The following is a 23,300-nucleotide window of genomic DNA, read 5'->3' as shown; positions in this document are numbered from 1 at the left end:
GGGTTTTCGTAAAGTATCTCAAATGACCTGCAGTGGGTAGCGAATCTGGAGGCAGTATGGACGCCAAATTATGGGTAGCTTACGTTCCTGGAGAGTTTAATTACCTGGGTCAGTCAGAGAGCCCTCACGGAGGAATTTCTTAAGCATAATTAAAGATTGGGAATGTGATATTTCAAGCTCATATTCTTACAGAAGCGAGAGATGGTGACGAAGGCAGGCAGGCAGGCGTGACGGAGGCGCTCTGTGGCCGGGGCGGGGCCGGCGGGGTGGGAAGAGGCGCGGACGCCCGGGGCAGGGCCCGGCTGCTCAGCAAAGTGCTTTCACCCCCTATTTATCTGAGGTGTTGTGATATGTAAGATGCAAAAGTTTAATAACTTTTTAATACTTTGGATCTTAAATGAAATTTATCAAGCGTAACTTATCTAGAACCCTAAAAGGATTATGAAGATAATAGTGGTAGATTTCTTCAAGGTTTTGGAAGAGAAATCACTGGGTAAGGCTATTGTCTGGCCATTTACTCTCATCCCGGACAGTTTAATTCATAGCTGGGAAAGTTCCAGGGAAATGAAAACCTAATGTCATTCGGTCTGAACCACATTTTTATAGAATATTTAGTTTCCAAACTCTAACTTCTCACATTAAAATTTTGCTGTTAACTCTTGTTAATGAGTTTTCGATTCTGTAAGTAGAAAAAATGTGCTTTTTTAAATCTTATGGGCCATCTTCACGGTAAGGCAATCGCCTCGACCCTGCGGTGTCTCCTGAACCCCACAGTCTCGGGGTGCTGCAGGAGCGCACGGACATCAGGGTGACGGGCAGGCCTGGCCTCGAGGCCTCGGCCACGGACCCCACCCCAGGGCTGCGGGGGGGACGGGCGGGCGCGGCCTTCCGACGCACCTGTGTTTGCCCAGCCTCTTGTGGAATTTAGTTTCTTTTTGCCTTCATTATTTACTGAAGCGCAAACTGTCTGTCTGTGGTAAGTCTCTCTTTTTATTTTTGTCACTAGTAAGTTTTCCAACGGAGTTAAGAACAGAAGACCCTCCGGCTTACGTGATGTAGGGTTTCTTTCCCTCAAGGGGAAAGGGGGGGCAGACTCCCTTGGGACTTCGGAGTTCCCAATCAGCAAAAGTGTCACTGTGTCTTCTTAGAACCTCGGAAATACCCGCGTGTTTGTATGAAATGGTGTCACTGTGTCTTCTTAGAACCTTGGAAATACCCGCGTGTTTGTATGAAATGTGTTTATTTTTCTAAAGGTGACTTTTCTCACATCTGACGAGGTCAGCCATATCCCGTTACCTCCTGGGAAAGAGCGGGTAGCTGAGTGCATTTTCTCTGTTTTTCCATGCTTGAAATGAAGCTGGCCGAGTGATGTGAGGGGACAGACAAGGATAATCGTGGAAAATATCTGCCCCCAAAATCTCTCCTCGGTTTAATTAATGCTGCAGAGAATCTGGTCACTTTTAAGAAAAAGTAAATAAGTTTAGAGTTTAAACGGCAAGTCTAGGCATGTCGTCACGAAAACCAAGGAAACTTAATGGAACGTTTTTTGTTCAGCCCGTTTAGCCATTTACAAATAATCACCATTTGTTTTATTACTGGACTGGAGTTTTACTTCTCAGCCTATGACCGTGGACCCCTGTCACCTCCTGCTCAGCGAGGGCAGGCGCAGCACGGTCGTCGAGGAGAGAAGGTAATCAATGGATTTCCCGATTACTTGGAAGATAAACAGACTGATTTTCATTTCCCTGGATCAGCTCTTTTTTAATTTTAATTTTTGTATGGAATGGTTTTTGGAGAGCTTTTCTCTTTAATTTTGGAGAAATTATAATCACGAGTATGCAATCTGGAAGAAAAGCTACAGGAATAATTCGAATTCTCAAGTTGAGTTTGCTCCTCAAAAAGAAACTTCTCGTGCTAGGTCTATAGAGTGCCGTCTGCTGCAGCGCTGCCTTTACAGGAGAGGTGCAGACTGGTGTCTCTGTCGCCGTTGCTCTTCCCTGTGAGCGAGGCAGGAGGCGTTTGCTGCACTGCTGTGTGTGCGCTTCTTCTGGAGCACAGAACAGAGCTCGGTGCCTGTGTGTGTGATTCCCCCACTTCCCAGTTGTCATGAGACCCCGCAGAGATGGTCAATCAATTTTATACGTATACTTTTGGTTAATTATTCTACTACTCAGGGAAAAAAAATGAAGAAAAGTAATTCTTCTTCCCACTTTCATTTTCTCAGAACAGGAACGATGTACCTCAGGGGTCTCCGTTTTACAGGTGTTGTTATTGGAGCCCGGGGGAATTGGGGAGATGCATTTAGCTTGCAAAATGTCCCGCGTAACAGAAGTTTCCTTGTTTTCAAAAACGCCCGCCACCTCTTACGCAGCCACCATACTTCAGGGGGGAAGCATTTTTGTTACGGCCCCCTGCCCTGTGCCGTGCACACACCGGATTTCTAGGTTCCAGTTTGGGGAAGAACTCGCAGTACAGAGGCCGGCTCCACAAAGCGAAGGGAGCTCACGCAGAAGCACGCATGGTCGTGGGGGCGGGCCTGGGCCTGCCTGTGCGCAGTGAGGTCGTTCGTGGGCCTGTGGCTCGCACACGTCTCCTGTGCTCTTGACCAGAGTTGCTAATAAGCCGGAAGGGTCGCTTCTCAAAGTCTGTGACCAGCTGTGTGTGCAGCGAATGGAAGCCGTGGGCAGGGTCTGTAAGAGGCCCGGACAGGGGCGGGCGCACAGGCAGAGTGAATGTCATGGTCGTTTACTTTTAACACGTGTGTTCAGAGCCCTGACTTTTCAAAAGGTTTTGTTGTCAACAGAGGAAAACCTTTCAGTCCATTAAATCGGAAGGGATCCCGTTTTTAGTGAACGTAGCCTTTACAATGAGTCTTTCATCATGAAATAGTCTGTGTTGAAGGGAACATCTTCCTTCAGCTTTCTGTTTCCTTTTTTGTTGGTTTCTGTTTGTGCTTGTAAACCTGGAAAAGATGTACGCTAAAAACATTTTATACAAATTACCAACTTCAATGGACATGGTTTACCACCATAAGGCTTCTCAAATATCATTTCAGTCAAAGATGTTGAAAACATTTAAGTTAGTTACACTTTACTTAAACTACAGGAAAATTAAAATTTTTGCCATTAAAATAATTATAAAATTTATACTTTAATTCAAGGGCTTGCTTACACTTAAGACAAAAGTCTTCCCTATGTAAAAAATGTAATACTCATGAATAACTCGACATGCATACTTTTCTGTTTCCTTATGACAAACTGTTCAGAATTATTAGTTATTTGGTTATAAGAGTCATACATTATAACTGGGAGAAAAAATTACTTGTAAGAATAATTGTTTCAGAATAGCTTCTGTTCCCGCGGTCAACAAATGGTTTCTCCAGAGTTTTAGACATAAACTAGTATTTTGTGGCGTTTCATTTAGCCGTTAACGGTCTATGTGATCGAACGTAGGTGCGGAACTCTTAAGTAACACTGAAGCGTCACCTCCCTGCCCTCCAGTGCCTGGTGCAGCCGGTCGCTGTGCTCTGAGCTCAGGGGCAGAAGGCTGTGCTTTCTGCAGCCTTTCTTGGAAAGGGGGGTTTGTATCCATGCGTGGTCCTGATGCTGAAGAAAAAGGTTCGCATTTCAAGGAAGAAATGCCACTCGGGTCTGGGTTTGAAAGATTAGCGTGCCGGGGTGTCTCCCACATTTTTCTGCAGCACCTGGCACTCAAATCTATTTATAGCAGCTCTCATGACGGAAGAAATTCAATTTCCGTGACGACGTTTGTGAGAACACTCTTCTGTCCAGCGACGGCGCTGCACGTGGGGCCCTCGTGCAGCGGGTGCAGCCAAGTCCATTCTGATGGGTGTGCTGCTTAATAAGGTTTTTATGTTTTCAAATAATGTTTATTTTAATTAGTGTTTCCTATTATGCAAACCCCAGTAGTAAGAAGGGGCACTCTCTGCAGGTCCTTCATTGGGAAGACTTTCTAAGACACACCCTCAAGACACATTTTCATGCTAATTTGCCTTGCCTTTAAAACTGATGATAACGGTCTTCTTTTTGTACACGTTTTATAAAGCAAACAAAATGAACTCTAAGACTGTGTTCTCTAAAGACTAGTATACAGATCCATGCAAAGGCACTGTCTCCAGCTCCCTCGGTGACCCGTCACCGTCTCTCTGTCGCATTTTATCAGCTTTTGCCACTTGAAATAGACGTGGGACGTAATGAAAACCCAGAAGCTACAGAGCAATAGCCGCGGAGTGACAAAGCACTTTCTTCATAACCTGTTGGAGACAGAAACAGTGACTGGCCGTCTTCTCCTGGGATCCTAGGTGGCAGTGTCCTGCCCAGTCTCTTTGGCGTAAGTCCTTGGAGAAATCAATGTGTTCGTCCCATTAAAGGACAAACCCGTGAAGAGTGTAACAGACTTCTAAAGTATGCCTCTGTCCCCATTGTAAGTATTTTTGGTTCTGTGTTACGCGGATTTGTCCACGAAGTACACTTGCTCCTGACTTTGTCACTTGGAGGAAGGACTCAAACATCCAGCACAAACATGCTCCAAACTAGTCTCCTCTCCGGAGCAGAGGGGTCTGAGACGAAGCAGGAGGGACAAGCGTGAAAGCTGTCAGGAGACAGTGTACAGCTTCACTCCTGCCTCCCACTCCTCCTCCTCCCGGGAGCAGGGGCCCTAACGCCGCGGCCAGCTCTGCAGGACTCCTTGGCCCTCCCGGGGGGAGAACAGACCATGGGGTTCTGTGCCCTTTGTTTTTATGATTCCAAAGTATATTTTTTAAGAAGTGTTATTTTTCAACAGACCCATTAATAGTTCTCCTTGTGTGGTCCATTGAACCTGCCGCGGGCTGGGTCCACGGTGATGTGATTTCGTGGCCGCTGGTTTCTAGTCTGTCCCCAGAGCCACGCCGCTGGCTTGTTGCTGGGCTTCAGCGATGTTTCTGACTTACATGTGAATGTTTTTTTCTAATCTGTGTGTCTTTAAAACTGATTAAACAGTAGTTTAAAAATGGGTGTGTGTGTTTGATGATTTCAGAGCCTTAAGGTTCATGTGTAGAACTGAAGACCAGGCCTGCCATGAGAAATAATTTTTTTTTTTTTTTGCAGGATTCTTAACATGGTGATAAAAGTCTAAGGAGTCATTGACTCTAACTGATTAAAAATTATTTAAAAGAAACTGTTATCACATGGTAAACACTTTGGAAGGTAGCTTAAACAACCTTAAATTAGTATATAGTATCTTGTGTTCTCTCTTGAAAGGCATACATGTAGAAGATGCTGGCATTCCTCAACTAAAGAGGGAGAGCTGGTGTTCCTACCCCGTGGGCCTTTCCCTGCGTGGATGGGGGTGTCTGGGTGGCCCGGGACGCAGAGCTCTGGGAGGCGCACCAGGTTTCTGTCCGACACTCACATGCCGGCGGGCACGGGTGCGCGCGTGTTGACTGCTGTTGGAGACGATCTTTTTAAAAAATTTTTTTTAAAATAATTTGTTTATTTTATTTTTAGAGAGAGGGGAAAGGAGAAAGAGAGGGAGGGAAGCATCACTATGTGGTTGCCTCTCACTCGTGCCCCCAACTGGGGACCTGACGTGCAACCTAGTCATGTGCCCTGAGTGGGAATCGAACCAGCGACACTTGGCTCGCAGGCCGATGCTCAATGCACTGAGCCACAGCAGCCAGGTTGGAGACCATCTTACACGGAGCTGGGCCGTGGTGCAGGGACGCCAGGTGTGCCATGTCCTAGTCAGTCCGCTGGTGGCGCCTTCTCTCGGGAGGGCCTTGGACCGTGGCGGCGGATTTAATGGCCCTGCCCGGAGCTGCAGGGCCGTGCCCAAGCTGCGGGCCAGCACAGCCCTCACAAGTGTCTGTTCCGACGCACAGGGCGGCCGAGGTCGGCTTGCCCGACGGCAGAGTACGGAAGGCCCGGAAGGCCAGATCGTATCAAACCTCCTGTTTTATACAGGGGAACGCTGTATTTTCTTTTCTCTCAATTATTCATTCCACAAGCTTAACGAGTTCCTACCCATGTCGGGGTAACTAAAGAATCACTGCCCTCACCTTCAAGGGGCTAATACATGATCCCCAGATAATACAGGAAGGGCTTTATTCGAGCAGGAACAAGGAGCCTCTGGGCGAGGAAGGGCGGGGAGCGGGGCCAGAGCTGGTGGTGGCACAGAGCAGCTGGCACTGGGCTTGGGAGGAAGTGTTTACGGGGCTGAAAAAGACGTGCCAGGGGAGTTAATTAGAGGAATAAAGAGACATGCCAAGGATTTTATGGTGCCACACACACACAGAATAAAAATAACGGGAGTTACGCAAGATTAGATCTATGTGCCAAGTCCCTAACCCTGACTTCTCTTCCCCCGATTAGCAAAAGGAATAATAGGAAGAAATTGAGTTCGGCCAGTTTTTTAAAAATAAGACTGAAATAATTCAAGCATATAGGTCAGTAGAGAGCAATGGAACAGACGCTCTGCCCACCGCTCAGATCGAAGAGACGCTTTTGCTTTGCCATGAGTTCAAGATCTGCCTTTTCATAAAAAGAACGTTGCACGTGAGGCCAGCACACCTGCCCCAGGCTTCTCCCCCCCACCCCCCTTAGATGTGATAACTGTCCATCTGAGCCTCTTCATTTGGTGGTTCGTTCTTGTAAGCCCATCTCTGTGATTTTAAAAGACTCGTGTTCCGTGCCCTGTAGCTATTCTAGGGGATTGTGGCAAGATGGGTCCTCTTGGCGGGAGAGCCAGGTGCCGGCGCAGGTCTCCAACGTCGCTGAGAGTCTGCATTTCTCCTTACTGGGAAGTCTCCTCCTTTGCCATGCTGCGTCTTTCACTTTCCACGTGTGCCCTGTGTTGTGTTTGAGCCCTGTTCTGTCACGTCTGGCGACCTCCCTGAGCAGAACCAGCTGCACTGTGCGCAGCGTGGGTGCCAGGTGCTGGCTGCCACCCCGTTTTGCAGGTCAGCACGAGGACAGCCTCCAAAACACTGGCCCCAGACCCGAGCTTGGCTCCCAGCTGTTTCCAGCCACCGCTGAGGAGTGAGCTGCCCGAGCCCTCCCACCCGCAGGGGAGGGGGAGAGTCCCTCCAAAAGTTGATTTCCTGTTGGTCGCTGGGCATTTTTTCAGTGTGTGAGCCATTAGCCTCGAGAAGAGCGTTGTGTGTGCTTTGCCTTGGGAGCGAGACGCTCCCGTCCCAAACCAAAGACTGACAAGTAATGGAAACCCGTCCTACTCTCTCCCTCAGAGTGTACGATGGAGCTGCTTAAGAGAGCTGCCAGCACAGTCCCTCTGTTCCTCACTGTCCCCAACCCACTGTCCCCAGCCCGCTGCCTCGCTCTGCAGGGCCCTCACTGTCCCCAGCCCGCTGCCTCGCTCTGCAGGGCCCTCACTGTCCCCAGCCCGCTGCCTCGCTCTGCAGGGCCCTCACTGTCCCCAGCCCGCTGCCTCGCTCTGCAGGGTCCTCACTGTCCCCAGCCCGCTGCCTCGCTCTGCAGGGCCCTCGTGGCTGGACGCAGCGGTCAGTTTCCCAGTCTCCTCTCACTTGCTTTGCACGGCGTGTGGCTGTGCTGACCACTCTCTTCCTGAGATTCTTTCCTCGGCTTCAGGGAAACCAAGCTCTCTGGCCTCTTCCTTTATACCAGCGCCCGGTTTTTTCCTGAACAGTGTCCGTCTGGGGCGCAGTTAGGCCATAAACAGATACAGTTATAACTGAAACTCCTTAATGTCCATCAAGGGTGACAGGAGGGGACGGCGAGGTGGTCCAGGCACACCCATGTGGGGAACAGCAGCCCGGGTGGCTGGCAGCTGACTTTCTGAGTCACTGTGCTCGGGGAGAAGCCGCGAAGGGAGACCTCGGGACTTTCATGCCTGTAATCATGTGCTCCTGATTTTTTATTCCATTCGGAACGTGGGCCTGGAAACCACGGTGTCAGGAGGTATTTTTAGTAGACAGTGGTGTTGCTCTTGGGTGGAAATTTCTGCGTAAACAGCTGAACAGTCAGGCTTCACACGGCCCCAGCGGCTGCATGGGAGCTGCTTTTCTGTCTAGAGGGTAGAGTCCACTTTATTCAGATCTCTTTGGCCTTGGTTTTCCCCAGGGCCCTTCCCCGCCCCAGGACCCCAGGAAGGACACTTCACACTCGGTCATCACGCTGCCCCGGCTGGGACGATGCCTCTGCCTCCCTTGTTTCTTCTCGTGAGCGACAGCGGGGAGGAGGCCCGGGCAGGGCCGCGGCTTTCTCTCCTGGATGCGTCTTGACAGGAGAGAGCTTCCATTCTGACTGGGTTTACATCCTCCAGCTTGACCCGTCTGTGACCGAGAGAACATGGCGGGGACCGGCCCGCTAGTCTTCGCTTCTGAGGCATCTGCTCCCAACTACGCCCAGAACCTGACATTGCATCTGCGCCACTGTCACCCCAGCTTGGGCCTCTGTCGCCTTTTGCTTGTAGCATTTCAAAACCTCCCCGCTTCTACCGTGGCTATCCCGGCAGGTAGTGGATGGCTCTTCTGAAGCGGGTCAGCTGTGTCCTTCTCTGTCCTGTGGCCCCCGTCTCACCTGCAGTGACAGTCACTGTCTTCCCTGCGGCCTCTCTGGTCTCACCCCTCCTTCCCTTGCCTGGGACAGCGCTGCTCCGCCTCCCTGACCTGCTGTTCTCTGAGCAGGCAGACTCTGTCCCTGCTGAGGGACTTCGTACCTGCTGGGCCACCTGCTTCAACCTCTCCTCCCTCAGCCCTGGCCTTGGCCCCCGGGCTCCCCGCCTTGGCACCTCCACGCTCCCTCTCTCGCTAGCACAGAGGAGCGCCTGCAGCCTGCTCAGCGTATTGTCGGGCTGTGTGCCTCCCACTGGGATACAGGCTCCACGGGGCAGACGGCAGGGGTGTGCCCTCCCCCCGTGTGGGCCCTCGCTCCGCTCCGGTGCCTAGGAGAGCACTGAGCGCGTAGGAAGCTCTCAGCCAATGCTGGTGGGACGAGGGGCTCCTTCCCTTATTCGAGAGGCACTGGGAGGCCTCGTTGATGGGAACATGAGAAACGAGTGAGTGATGGGAGGCCGATCCCGCACCTGAAGCCTGTGCTGGGACACCCACAGCCTCCCCGGGGGTTCCGTGGGAGCAGCCTCCCAGGAGGGACCCTGGTGGACCCCGTGTGCTGGGCTTGCCCACGCCACGTTCTGTGCTGGCGGCACTTGGCCGCGGCCTTCCTTCTCGGACACCTGGATGTGCTGGGGTCTGACCAGTGTTACCTACTTTGCTCACACCCCCTCTCCTCCCGCAGTATGGTGCTACAATTGCACTCGTCCTGTTTTGACTGTCCGTCACTCACACGCCTGCTCAAATAAAGTGCTTCTGCCCCCAGAAAGTTCTAGACAATCTTTAAGAACCAGCTCAAATCTTATGTTGACTAAGAAGTCCTTCCAGCTTCCTCCAGATGCAATTGATCCATCTCTTCCTCTTCAAAGCCTATATCAGAATCTCGAGAGCAAAGCATGAAGAGAATATAAAAGACAGGAAAGATGAAGAAGAGAGGAGACTCAGAGGACATGGGTAAGAGGACATATAGCGACCGGGCTCCAGAGGGCAGAGGAGAGGGCGTCAGAGAAATGACGATGGTGATGAAGGACCTCCATGACCACGAGCTCCGAGAAGGACAAGCAGGGGAATTCCCAAGGGCCAGGAGGGATGATCTTGGAGAACTTATTCTAGAAAATGTTACAGCCGATTATAAAGTGACAGTAATTTAAAGTGTGGTAGTGGTTCTAGGATATCCAAATGCATAAATAAGTCAAGCTGAAGGCCATTTAATTCAGGGAAGACCCACTCAGCAGGCAGTCTGGAAGTGGAGGAGTAAAGATTTAATTCTTTGTAAGAAATAGGAAAGCAGCTATCTTTAGGTCAAACGCTGGATTTAGAGGAAGAGGAAAAAGTTACAGAGATAAAATAGAAGCATTAATAATAAAAGTAGTTGAATCTAGTGCTATGTTAAATGATGAGCTAACCTAAAATTTTAATGTATCTTTAGGGAGGAAAAACTACTTGATAATTTAAAATTTGATAAAATGAAAGCAAATTTCATGATTGAGATCCGAAACTGGTGAAGTTTCAAAAACATACACCAACTAGTAGATTGGAATTACATAGTTTTTATGGCACAATGAAATTAAACGTTAATTCATAGTCTCCTAGAATCGAAGGGTTAAACAGCCAACAGTGGCCCTAATGCCAAACTCTCTCTCTTGTTCCAGCTCTTTTCCCTTCTGTGGGAATCTGTGCTGATAAGTGACCTTCGGCTCGTGGGCGAATGGGGATTCAAGGGGCTCACTTAGCTGCAGCGAGCTAGGCCTGAAACGGAAAGGGTCCCACTTTTCCAGAAGGGGAGAAACAACTGAACCTCTTACTAACTTGACATTGCGCCCAAAATACTTTTGGTGGAAAACTCTGAACAAGCGCGGTTGTCGAGTAGAATCTCCTGACCACACGCTGCCCATTCCCTCCTCTTACATCATTCCCCGGACATGCCCCTGCTCACCCCCTCCTGTCCCCAGATGACCCCTGCTCACCTCCTCCTGTCCCTGAGGGCGCTGCTCACCTCCAACCCGAGACCACTCTTGTGAGCCGTCCGGCCCTCGGGTCTCAGCCTGTGCTACCTGGAGCTGGCAGTGTTTTCTGTTGATCACCCACCTCCCTAACTAGGTCGCCCTCTGGGAAAGAGGGGCTCCACATCCTCAGCCGCCAGCAAACAGGGAGAATCTGGCGGTGACAGAAGGTGGGCCACGTGACAAGGCACGTGCTCTGCTGGCAGCCCCGCTTGACTTGCACTGAGCTTGCGGTCAGCTGAGACCCAAGTCTTGCCCTGACTGCTGTGCTCCGTGGGAGGAACGCTGTCCCACAAAATGAAAGGTCGCGGTTGGAGCCCTGGTTAGGGCACATGCCTGGCATGCAGGTTCCATCCTTGGTCGCGGGGCATAAGCCACCGATCGCTATTTCTCTCCCTCGCTTTCTCCCTCCCTTCCCTCCTCTCTAATAATAAATAAATAAAATCTTTAAAAAACACCTGAGGTCTTTTTCATATAAACGAATGTGAAGTCAGTTATAACTCTTCCTGTTCCCCCCAGCTCTCTCTCTCTCTCTCTCTCTGCTTCTCTCTCCCTCCGCCCACCCTGTCTCAGACACAGGGCTTTACGTGTCCCCTCCCCGTCGCCTTCCATGTCTGTCCCTAACTCTGTGCTGTCGTACATCCCACTCCTTCCTGGCGCCATCCCAGAGACAAGGAAACACCCCTCTACGTGTCTTTTATGAGGAAGGGACACGCTGGTCACTCGGGTCAGGGACGAGACCGGCAAAGACATCAGGAGACATGATGGTGGCAGCCAGCACCAACCGAGGCAACAGAAGGACACCTCGGGGGCATCCCTGGGACCCCCCCCCCCCCTTTCAGTAATGGGTGTTTCACACAATGACTTTGGTTCATAAGAATGTTTCAAGTCAGGGAGTTCGGAGTGGTGAGAGTAATGGAGATATCTCTTCTTCAAATGCTCCTGTGCTTTTCAAATTCTTCATAACGAACACATTTGCTGGTCAGAGAAAAACGTTTAAAGCGAGACAGTGTGCGAAACACCCTAAGGTTGCCACGGGAAACTCTGCGTGCCGTGACAGCGCAACCGTGTGCAGACTGACGGTGACACCCCCCGCCCCGCCACCCGTGCGGGACGCTGCTGCTGCCGCCGCTGAGAACGACGCTACCATGACAGTCCCAGGGGCGGCGTGGCGAGGGCTGGGAAGGTCACTCCTGGCTTTCCTTCTCTGTAAAACCGCGGGGCAAGTGGACAAGCCAGACTCTTGAAGTGATTTCAGGGATTTGCTGAAGCAAGAAACCCCGAGGAGGCGTTCGCCCGAAAAGCGCAGGCCGGCTGCCTCCGACACAAGAAGCCCGGTGAGCGTGGACGGGTGACGCGTTTGGGACAAACGGAGAACACGTTTCAGCTCTACAGTACTTCCATCATTGCGGGACTGGCGGTCTAGAGTCCGTAAGTACGAAAGGAGTAGACAGCGTTTGGCAGGAGTCAGGAACTATTATCAAAACAGACAGGACTTCCTGGGTGTAACCACTGTGCTGCTGGAGGAGAAGAGGACAGGGCAGGGTTACAGAGCCACTCCGTGTTCCCCCCCATCTGCTGCTGCACCTGCTCTGTCCTCTTCCGGCTCCCCCGGCCTGGATGCGAGTTTGAGTACCTCTCATCATTTTCATGATGCTTCTCATTACACAGAGGCCAGAAAATATTACCTTGTCATGTTCGGTCATTAAAAATCTCATTTTAGTATTTAAATGCCTGGCCTGGCATAATAATAAAACCCCTGGACATAAGGTTTCTCCGTTCCCCAGTTCAGACCTGCAACAAAGGGGGGCCTACTGGAAAAATCCATTCTCTGCTCCAGCGCGTCTCCTCGCTCCCACCTTGCCGTCCTCCATGAAAACTGTGGACTAAAGGAAAGCCTAATTCTAGTAGCTTCTTTCCTCGCTGTTGTCTGGACTGCTTTAAGATATTTCTAGAAGAACAGCTTGTCCAATACAGTGAGCATCCTCAGGGGTTTTATTTGGGGGGAAGAGGCAGGGAGGAGGTTCAGGTGGACAGGAGATGTCTCTCCAGGGCCTGGAGCTGAATGAGTCCTGCTTCTGGACTGGGATTTGCAAGGCTCTTGACTGAGGACCCCCTGCCCTGTGGTGATGCAGGGGCCACCTAAGCTGGGGGACCACCCCTTCCTGCCCGCCTTTCCCTTGCTTACTCTTGTGTCCCAGTGTCCCCAGGAGAGAGTTCTGCTTACGCAGGGTCACTGCCCCTCAGTGGCTCACACTTGCCTAACCCCAGCGTCCTGGGCTGGTGTGGAAGGGCAGTTTCACAGACGAGGCAATGCCACTGGGGTTACAGCAATTATGGGGTGAAGGGGCTGGAGGTGGGGTTGGTGAGGTGGGTTGGAAAGGCGGGGAATTCCATGGGGCCTGCTCTTCCCCACATAGTGTTTCCACAGGGGAGGGATTTCAGACCCCGTCTCCCTGAGTCAGCACGTTACTAACCACACACTTCAGTGCGACCTCTCAGTCTTCTGCTGAGCTCTGATATACAATCCACATTTTCCCTTTGTGTCTACAAACACACTCATCCAGAAAACCCCCCAAATGTCTTCCTGACCATTCTGATGCAGAGGACACCGCCCCCCTTATCCGCGGTGGACACATTCCAAGACCCCTCCCCCCCAGATGCCTCAAACCTTGGATGGTAACGAACCTTATATACGCTATTTTCTCCTGCACATATTTATAAAGTTTAATTTATAAAATAGGCACAGTAAGATATTAATAATAATATAATAAAATAGAACAATTGTAACAGTATGTTGTAACAGAAGTTATGTGAATGGCTGTAGAGCTGTTAGTACATAAAATAAGGGTTACTGGCGCACAGGGTAGCGTGACAGTCCATCTGATAACCTGGAGGACCGCAGAGTGAGTAGCAGGCAGGGAGCATCTACAGTGTGGGCATGCTGGACAAAGGGAACACTCACGTCCTGGGTGGGACGGAGCGGGATGGTTTGAGATTTCCTCATGCTACCCAGAATGGCACAGAATTGAATACTTATGAATTATTCACTTCTGGAATTTTCCATTTAATATTTTTGGACCAAGGCTGATCACCAGTAACTGAAACCCAGGAAGGTGAAACTGTGGGTAAGGAAAACTACCGCAGTCTGCTTTATCTAGAGCACAGGTCTCCATCCTGGGCTACCGATGCCTCTGGAACCACAAATTCCAATTCCTTGTAGCTCTCAGCATCAGTGGTTACTGGAAGGCCACCTGCTACCCCTGTGGAGGGCCTCAGAAACAGTTTGACATGAAAAAGGGGTGGTCATATCTGAAATCACTGCTTTGGACACAGTGGGACCAACACCCACGTCTGAGGATGGTGTTTCATTGGGGGCAGCTGGGGAGAGATTTTAAAATCTCAACAAGTGTCAAGTGTTGATTTTTACGAAAGTCCCCAGAGGTTTTTGATGCGCAACGTTGGGAACTATGGAAAAGCATCTCCCAGTGGGTCAATTGGGCAACTCATGGAAAAAGTCAGCCAAGAGCGTGGCTCCATCAGACGTCAGTGCGACACGCACGGGGCAAGGAGAGCACCCCAAAGGGCACGACGGGGTGGTAAATGGTGTGGCTTCTGCCTTAAAGGCTTGCCAAGGCCAGTCGCTGTTTTAAACAGTGTGAGGGGAACTGGGGAAAGACAGGTACGCGGGTTAAAATATGCTTGGAGACGTACCTTTGAGCACCTGCTGCGCCCTCGGCACCGTGGAAGGCGGAGTGACAAAGCTGCTCCAGGTCACCCAGGAAGCCACGCGGAAGAGGGGAGTGCTTACACTGTACCCTGGAGGACAAAGAGAAGTCACCTGTTGGGACCGGCTGGACGCAGGCGGGAAAAGTGTCCCCGCGTGGGGGCGACACTTTAAAAAAGAGCGGAGAGGAGGAGGAAGAGCACGGCCGAGCGTTCTGGAAACTGCGAATACTGGCAGCCCGCGGGTGGGGCAAGCCGGGGTCCCCTCCGCGGAGATGGCGGCGGCAGCCAGAGCTCGGGGGCTGCGGAGGGGGCGTGGGGAGCACGGGCCGGCGCGCGCTCGGGGCCGGGAGTGGCGATCCCACCGCGCTCGGGGAGGGCAGAGACTCGCCTGGGTCTCCGAGGGAGGGGCTGGAGCCGGCCTGCGTCTGCCATGGCTTCCAAGGTTACATCTGCGGTTAGGTGTCTGCGTGAGCTCGGATTAGGGCGGGGAAAACACATGAGTCATGACGAGAAGAGCGGGTTCACAGTAAAGCGACTATTGCCCGCGGCCCTGGTCAAAAACACACCCGTTCGGGGGCCAGAGGGCGGGTGCGGGGGGCTGCGGGCCCGGGGACGCGCGCGCCCGCCTGCAGCCTCGCCCACCTGCCGCCCCCGCCCTCCGGGGGCGTGGCCTCCCACCGCCCCTCCCGCGCCCACGTGACCTGTCAGTTCGGAGAGACGGGGGAAGATGGCCGCCGGGCGGGTGGAGGGCGCCGCGCTGGAAGCGGCCGCGGCCCCGCTTCCGTTGATCTAACGGCGCCTGCGGCAACGGGCGCTCGTTCCGCCCGAGCTGCCCTCGGCCGGCGGTGAGACGGTGAGTGCCGTGGTCGGCTTCGCGGGGTGGCCGGACGGGGAGGGGGCGAGGCCGGGCAGCTCGAGGAGCCGGGGGGCCGAGGGTCCCGCAAGTGCGCGCGCGCTGGAGCGCTGGCGGGGCCTCGGACTTGCAGCCTCAGGGCCGTCTCTCCGGGGCCGACAGGCGCCTCGCGGCGGGGGCGGGGGTGGAACAGTTATTTTCGTGGTGCGGAGCCGCTGCGAGGAGGCCCGCCCCGCCGCTCCGCCGCTTCGCATCCCCGCACCCGCGCAGGGCCGGGCGCGCGCGCGCGCGCGGGGCCTGGGCCGGCCCCCTGCTGGCCCCCGGGTTCCGCGGCTCCTTTGTTCGGTGCCGGCCATCAGACGCCTGGCAGCGGAGCGGCCGGCCCTCGGACTCACGCCGGCAGGGTTTATTGAGCGGCTCCTTGGGCGAGCACCCCCGTCGGGTCCTTTTTCTTTGCGATCGTTGTGACACAAACGTGCGGGCCGACGGAGACCCTTTTCCCCCAGTAGCTGTTGGTGCAGCCCGCCCGGCGCGCCGCCAGGGGCGCTGCCTCGCGCGCAGCCTCGTCCCGGGAGAGCCCCGTTCCGCGGGCCCGGGGCGTGGCCGGGCGTCGCCCCTCCGGCCCCGACGCGGGGTTCGCGGACGTTCTGTGGGCGCCCCCCCTTCGGCAGCACGGGGGATCAGACACCCGAGTGCTCCTGAGCCCCGCGGGGGCCGGCGCTGGGCCGCGGTCGGCGAGCGCTGCGGCCGGGGCGTCTTCTTTGTTCTCCAGCGTCCCTGGCGCGGTCGCTCCGGGTCGCCGCGGGAGCGGGCTGCTCGGCCGGGAACAAAGGACCGGAGCCCCTCCTCCTGTTAAACGTCGGCCGCAGGGAGGGGGGACAACCGCCGACTGCGACGTCTGTAAATTACAAGTTTGGAAAATGCTGCGGAGGAAATAAACAAACGCCCCGGGAAGGAGACCGGAGGTCCGGGGTCGGGGACGCCGCTGGGCAGGGCAGTGAAGAAATGGTAACATTTGTGGTTACGTGCAGTGGCCGGGCGCCATCGGGGTCCCCTTTCGCCCGCCTGCGCGGCCATTTAAAGGTGGCAAAACCAGGCCCCGAGGTCCCGAAGCGGCCGCGGCGGTAAGATGTTCCACCCTCCAGCCCAGAGGCCGGCAGGGCGGCGGGTCCCCGGGGCCCGTGCCTGCAGCGAGGCCCTGAGCTGCACGCGGAGAAGGCGGCCTTCCTGAAGGCCGTGCTCACGTTTTCTGGGTTCAGATGTCGTTTCCCGGTGCCTTGTTTTTGACCTGACGTCGTGGACAAAGTGACCCCCTCTGAGGCCGGTGTTCTGGGAGCTTCCTTGGAACACCTTCCTGGCCGTCAGGGGGCTGCTTCTCTCTCTCACTCTCGGCCCGTGGTGCAGGCGGCGTGCGTGATGGAAGCGGGGTCCCGGCCCAGGAGGGGGGGCTGTGGCAGACGTGGGCCGGGGCGAGAGGGTGGGAAGCTGCGCGAGGCGTGGGCAGCCTGAGTTTAGGTGTCCCCAGGGCGGAGGCGTCCCAGAGCGGGGACTCCGTGCAGCTAACGGGAGCTGTCCAGGCGCACATGGGGGATGGGCGCCCTGCGGGGGAGGGTGGCAGTAGGCGCGCACAAAGGCCTGGGAAAGAAGCTAGCGTGGGGCAGCCAGGCAGTGCTAGGAGAGGAGTGTGGCAGGGAGGGGCCGCAGGCGGGGGCAGGGGGTTTGGGGGGAGAGCGGGGAGGCGGGGCGGCAGGGCGGGCCGGCCTGCGGGGGCTCCGCGCGCCCTCGCGTCTGATGAGGACTCGGGCTGGGGAGTCCTCGCAGCTCCGCGCAGAGGCGCGCTGTTCTTAGGTGGGGGGCGCGCAGCCGGACCTTTCAGCGGCCCGGAAAGGCTCTTAAGGGCTTCAGCCCCTTCAATAGCTTGGTTGCTCAGTGGACTGAGCATCGACCTGGAACAAAAGGGTCACCGGTTCAGTTCCCAGCGGGGGCACGGGGGCACAGGCCTGGGTTGCGGGCCGGGTCCCCAGTTGGGGGCGCGCGAGAGGCAACCGATCGATGTATCTCTCACTCATCAATGTTTCTCCCTCTTTCTCCCTCCACTCCCTTCTCTCTCTAAGAATAAATAAATAAGTCTTTAAAGGAAATAAAAGGCTCTTAAGGGCTTCCGCTCCGGGAATACCTGGGGAGTGAGGAAGCCGTCATCCTCTCCCGCCCCCCCCCCCCCCCCCCCCCCCCCCCGCTCTCCCAGCGTGAATTTGGGGGAACTAAGGAAGGGTTTAAGAGAAGTGTGTCTTTGATGGCTCTTGCCTCCTGTGGCGGCCGGGCTGGAGGAGGGACGACGACGGAGGGAGGAAACACGCCGAGGCCGTCGTGCTGGCGCAGGTGAGAGGTGCTGCAGGAGACGGTTAGGACAGGTCCCTAGACCACAGCGGTCCCTCTGTTCCGGAAGCAGCGCCAGTGCTAGGTGACCTGGAGTGCCCTCCCAGCCCTGTGGCACCTGACACAGTCTGGGTAGTCAGGGCCCTTGTGGGGACTCCCGGACCTGGGCACAAACGCAGCTGGGTTGGGGCTGCATGGCCGACAGCAGCCACGTGCCGTCTGCGCGTCGGTGCAGAGGCTGGTATGTATCGAAGGCAGACTCGGCAGCAGGAGGAGGGTTCTGCTGCCCGGGAGGCCCAGGGGCGCCCGTCTCCCCACAGCGTGCCTCTGGGAAATAAGCCAGCGCCCTTAAGACGGCTTTCTGGTGTGCTAAGTCTAGTGGGGGGTTGCCTCTTCCTCTGTTAGAAGTTTAATTCGTGTAGACGGTGAAGGCCCCGAACTCGGGCGCGGAGCGGAGCGGAGCCGGCTGGGGTCGGCCCTTAGGAGGCCAGTCGGACAGAGGGGAGGTCGGTGCGCTGGGCCTGGCGCTGCCGGGTGGGGCTGGGGCTGGTGTCGGGGTGTGGCAGGCGGGCTGATCCCGATCCTCCCTGAGGCATTAGGCTTGATCCTGTAAGAGGCTAAAATAAATGAAGGCGTTGGGTGGTGTTGATGTCAACAGGAATCTCTGGCGGGTCTCCAGTGATAAAAGTACCTCATCCTAGAAAAAAAGGTTCTAAAGAAAATTAACAATTATATTAATGCCATTTCAGTATTTAAAAATGTGTATATTTTAAATGGTGGAGATGCTGCATATATAGTCTTTTTTAGTTAATGTTTTTCTCCTTGTTAACATAGGCATTTTTCTGCCAGTCCATGTTTTGGAAGCATTTTGATGACTGTACATTTTTCCACTGTGTGAATGTATCATAATTGATGTAATCCTCCATCTCTAAGGCTCCTGTACTTATGACTGGAATTCTGTTGTGTTTAAAATCTTTCTCCATGTTTCTTGTGCTTTTAGAATTGATTCTTGGAATGAAGTTACTGGATCAAATAACATAACCTTTTTGGATGATTATTTAAAATGAAGGTATTATTGAGGTGCAGTTTCCATGTAATACGATCTGCTCCTCTCAGTGCTCAGCTCTGAGTTTTGACAAAGCCACAGAGTAGGGTAACTGCCACCCCCGTCAGGACGTGCAGCAGCCTGTCAGCCCCCCAGATTCTCTGACCCCCGGCCGTAGTCATCTCTGTCCCCACCTTTAAGCCTGACAACTCATGGCCCATTTCTGTCCATCAGGCTTTCCTTTTCCAGAATGTCACGTAGGAGGAACCCTGCAGCGCAGCCGTTTCTGTGTTCTGTCCCCAAAGGCAGACTTCCGTCCCACACGCAGACCACACTCGCCTCACCCCCGGGCCTCCCACCGTCTCAGCGCATTGCAGGGTCAGCTCAGCGTCCAGACTCTCCTCTGAATCTTGTCAGCTTTAAACCCCTACCTCCCGTCATCTAACCAGCCAGGAGCGAGGCCTGGGAGTGCAGGCCATCCTGCAGGGACAGGCGTGATTCCTGTCCCACTGCGAACCCAGGACACGCCAGACCGAAGTTACACCCTATGCGGAGCGGCGGGGCAGGCGCGGGGAGCCGGGTGCGGACCCTCCTGTCCGAGAGGGCGTGGGAGGGCGGAGGGAGGCAGCAGCCCCGAGCACTTTTCTTCTCTTCACCCCAGAAGCTTTTAGTTTTGGTGAACTTTGGTTTATCTTTTTGTTTTTTTAACCACGCTTTTAAGGTTATATCAAGAAACATCTGCTTACTCCACAATAGTCTGCTTTCTTCTGGAAGTTTTGTGCTTATTTTAATATGCCATTTAGGCACCTTTTGTGTTAATATATGTATTTGGTGCAAGGTGTGAGTTGAGGTTTGTTTATCCGTTTGCGTTCGGGTGTCCCGTTGAATAAAACCAAGTTCAGGCTGCGGTAGGAGGGCAGGAAGCACACGCAGGTTGCGTTTCTGGCGGCGGTAAGTGCCATGGACACCAGAAAGCAGGGCCGGGGCGCACGGGTCGGGGGCAGTGCGGGGACCGCCGCGGAGTAAGGGAGGCTGTTACTGTTCTCCGTGGCGTGGGCAGACCTCCCTGGTAAGGTGACGGAAGGCCGAGCCTGTCTGGTGGAGGAGCAAAGGCCAGTGGGGAGGCCCCGGGGTGGCGGAGGAGCAAAGGCCAGTGGGGAGGCCCCGGGGTGGCGCAGTGCCGGGCGGGGTCAGGCAGTGACAGGGTGAGGAGTGGCGGGACAGGAGGTCCCCAGTGTAGCACCAGGCCCCTCAGACCGCGGGAAGGCGTGGGCCTGTTCCCTGGGAGCCTTGGGAAGCCGTCGGAGGCTGGAGGGCGAGGTCGGACTCGGGGCTGCCCAAGCCTGGGCACCTGTTCAGGGCGCGGGCTCCGGTCCGCGGCCTGACCTCCTGCCCGAGCCCTGGGGCGGGCCGCCGTCCGCGTGCGCGGGCTCTGCGGGATTCTGATGCGTGTGGCGGGTTAGGGAGCGGGGCCAGCTTCCGGTTTCAGGGGCCACTGGGCCTGCGCGTGGAGGGCAGACGCGGGAGGGCCGGCGTGGCTCCGATGCAGGCGGTGAGGTGTGCGGTGCGTTTTATAGGCAGCACCGAAAGGGTGTGCTCAGAGAGGGACCGCATGAGTGAGGTGGTCCTGGGTGGGCGTGTGGACCGCCGAGCTGGGCGCCTTGTTTTCAGCCCTGCCAGGGAGGCGCACCTGTACAAGTCAAGGTCAGGGGTTTGGGGCTTTTTGGTAATCACAAATGGTGTATTTTATCTAATTACTTTTAACAGGTATTGGAATAAAGATAACTACAGCTTTCTGTGAAAATGTCGGTCCTGATATCGCAGAGTGTAATAAACTATGTAGAAGAAGAAAACATTCCTGCTCTGAAAGCTCTTCTAGAAAAATGCAAGGATGTGGACGAGAGGAATGAGGTGAGGCCAAGTTTCTAAAATTCAGTTCTTTCCACCAGTACCTGGGGGCCCCCTACTACTGTGGGTAAGGCGGGCAGCGGACGAGGGTAAACGCACGCTAGTAAGAAATATGTAGTTCCCGCTCTTGTAATCAGCACAAAGTTAGGACATAATTTCTTACAAAGTACTTCAAATTCCGTGTTTTCGGAATGCATTGGAACTTATGTCAGTGATTATGTATTGAATTTAGATTTATGATTGACTTTTTGCAGATGGAATAATCAATATTCAGGAAGTTTGATGACTAAAATCTAAAGTGTTTCTAGGAAACTTTAGAGAGCTTCTGACCCAATTTTCCTGTAGGCAGACTAACCAAACAAAATTAGGGCTTTTTGAAATATTTTCTCTAATGGAGCCCCAACTCCCTTTCTGAGTAATTCATTCTACACATGTTGGGATTTTAAAGACCCTACATCTCCAAGAGAGAGTTAAATTGGTCATGCGTTCTGTTTAGTAGACAGGGAAGTGTAATATATGGTTACCATTTTCATTAACTTAGATACTTTTATTCAACAATACAGGTAAATAAAATGTTGATCTTATTTCATCCTGAACTGCCAAGCTGCAATGTCCTATGGACTAAACAACTTTCTGTATGAAATTTTAATGGCAAAATATGTTATTTGTTTTATAAAACTTAATAAAAGTAATTTTGTTTCTTAAAACTGTATTTTCAATGTAGTGTAATTTTTTTGCCAGTGGATAAGATAATGAGAAGTGGTTTTAGTTTTTACATGTCTATGTATGTGTGTTTGTGTGAACTTTTCTCCCTTTAGTCCTGATGACTTGTCTTACATATACTATTAAAACCACGTTCTGCATCGTAATCTGTCTTGTTAGAGAGAATGTGGTTACCATACATGCCCTGAGATTTGTATGTGCCTAGTTGTCATTCCTTTTCACAGCCTGGTAATACTTTATTTATTGATTTTGTATGAAATTGCATTGCCAAAAACAGATTACTCATGCTGTGGTAACAAAGAACGTTTTATTTATTTTTTTGACTGTTACATTATTAGTAAACCGAGAACTTGAGATTTCAAGGGTATATTTCAGAATAAAAGGAGTTCTGTAGACCGTGCTTAACGTGTGCGTGTGAAAATGGAGGTGTGGTCAGTTAATGAGTATTTCACGGTGTCTTGACAAGCTCCTTCTGTCTCTTCATTCCCAGTGTGGCCAGACGCCGCTGATGATAGCTGCCGAACAGGGCAATCTGGAAATCGTGAAAGAGTTAATTAGGAACGGAGCGAACTGCAACCTGGAAGATTTGGTGTGTGCCGAAATAATGTGCTCGTCTGTCTTTTCTTTTTCTTAACTTTGGTGTTTGTTTTATGAAGTGATTCAAAACTAATAGGTTACAAATGATGCTATCAGTTATATGTCATCTTTGTCTAAAAATACGCTGTTAATTTTTTTATTTAAAGGGAGAGGAATTTTTACCTTGAATGAAGGTTCTTAGCACTGTGTGTTTTTATACACAGATGGCACTGGCCGGATGGGGAGCATGTGCACCTCATTAAATGCCTGCCTGAAAAATACCCCCTTGGGAGTCGGGCTGGCACGTGACTCCCTGGAGGGGCACCTTCTTGTAATGGATGTCACTGCATCCATCACCTGCGGGTCGCCAGGGAGGTTGCTGGCTCCTGATAGCGCTCCTCAGGGGTGAACCCCACTTCAGGGCCTTCCAGTTCCTTGTACTGCTCTGTGGCCCAGGAATTATTTTTTAGGGTCACACAGCTACATCTGTTTTTCCTTAATTTATTATTTTTAACTGATGATTTACATAGAATGGTCATTTGGATTAAATTACACTCACGAGTAAAAGTTAGGGTAGGACTTGTAGCCTTCATTTAGAAACGGGGGGAGTCGCTCCCTCTCCAGCGCGCGGTGTTTAAGCCGTCCTGGGGTCACTTTCGATCTCTAGCCCTGAGCGAGCTCCTCAGTCCGGTCACTGTCTTCAGGTCTCAGTGTCGCGCCGCGCGCCGGCCACCAGGATTAGCTTTGAGGTTCTGCCGGGTGTCTCCCCTCCTTCTTCGAACCCACGGTTGGGATTAGAAGTCTGGGGAAAGGGCTGAGCAAGCGGAGGCGGAGGCGATCCCGCGGCGCTGTGGGGATACAGCAGCCAGCCGCGGCCTCACGGGAGCGTCTGCTCCCCGGTTATCTGGGGGTCGGGGGGTCACGTCCTGTCAGTCTGGTCTGATCCTTGGGCGGGTGCATTCGACTTCCTTCTTCCTCGGTTTGAAATGTGAGTTTTGGTTTTGAAACGGGAACATTTGTGTTTGTGTGTTCAAGGACAACTGGACAGCCCTTATATCGGCCTCCAAAGAAGGGCACCTGCACGTCGTGGAAGAGCTGCTGAGATGCGGGGCGGGCCTGGAGCACCGCGACATGGTACGTGCGCCCTTTACCGCGGCGTGGGGTGCGTTCTTTACCGCGGCGTGGGGCGCGCGCTCTTTACGGACGCTTGTTAGCTGTCCCAGGGAAGTGGGAGCCTGTGTTGTTGGGTGTGAGGAGTATCATGTTGCTTTTAGGATGTGGGGTTGGGCATTGAAATGACCATTAAGAATGTTTTAAAACCCAGATGGTATAATATGCCTCTTCTAGAATATTCTTCATCATCATTTTTAGTTTAGAGTTTAAAATTCTGAAATATTGTTAAAAATACTCATTACCCTTTAATCAATCCGTCAGTGTTTTAGAACTTATGAGAGAATTGTTTCATTTAGGGGGAACTTTTAAGAGGGACATAGCCTAGTT

The 23,300-nt window shown here is 53.1% G+C and overlaps 1 protein-coding gene across 1 annotated transcript in view; it reads left to right on the top strand.

Moving 5' to 3' along the window:
• Positions 1 to 15,028: 15,028 nt before the first annotated feature.
• The window catches only part of KIDINS220 (kinase D interacting substrate 220), a 69,310-nt gene continuing 61,038 nt past the window's right edge, over positions 15,029 to 23,300 (top strand). Inside the window, exons 1-4 of the mRNA XM_090280881.1 lie at positions 15,029 to 15,172; positions 20,361 to 20,504; positions 21,715 to 21,813; positions 22,836 to 22,934. Coding sequence (XP_090137007.1) covers positions 20,397 to 20,504; positions 21,715 to 21,813; positions 22,836 to 22,934 — 306 coding nt within the window. The 5' untranslated portion in view covers positions 15,029 to 15,172; positions 20,361 to 20,396. The remainder of the gene's footprint in view (positions 15,173 to 20,360; positions 20,505 to 21,714; positions 21,814 to 22,835; positions 22,935 to 23,300) is intronic.

The sequence above is a fragment of the Furipterus horrens genome, unplaced genomic scaffold, assembly GCF_987537825.1.
Source record: "Furipterus horrens unplaced genomic scaffold, mFurHor1.1.pri manual_scaffold_6, whole genome shotgun sequence".
Lineage (NCBI taxonomy): Eukaryota > Metazoa > Chordata > Mammalia > Chiroptera > Furipteridae > Furipterus > Furipterus horrens.
The sequence above is the reverse complement of the archived record's forward strand: the minus strand, read 5'-3'. Positions and strand labels throughout refer to the sequence as shown.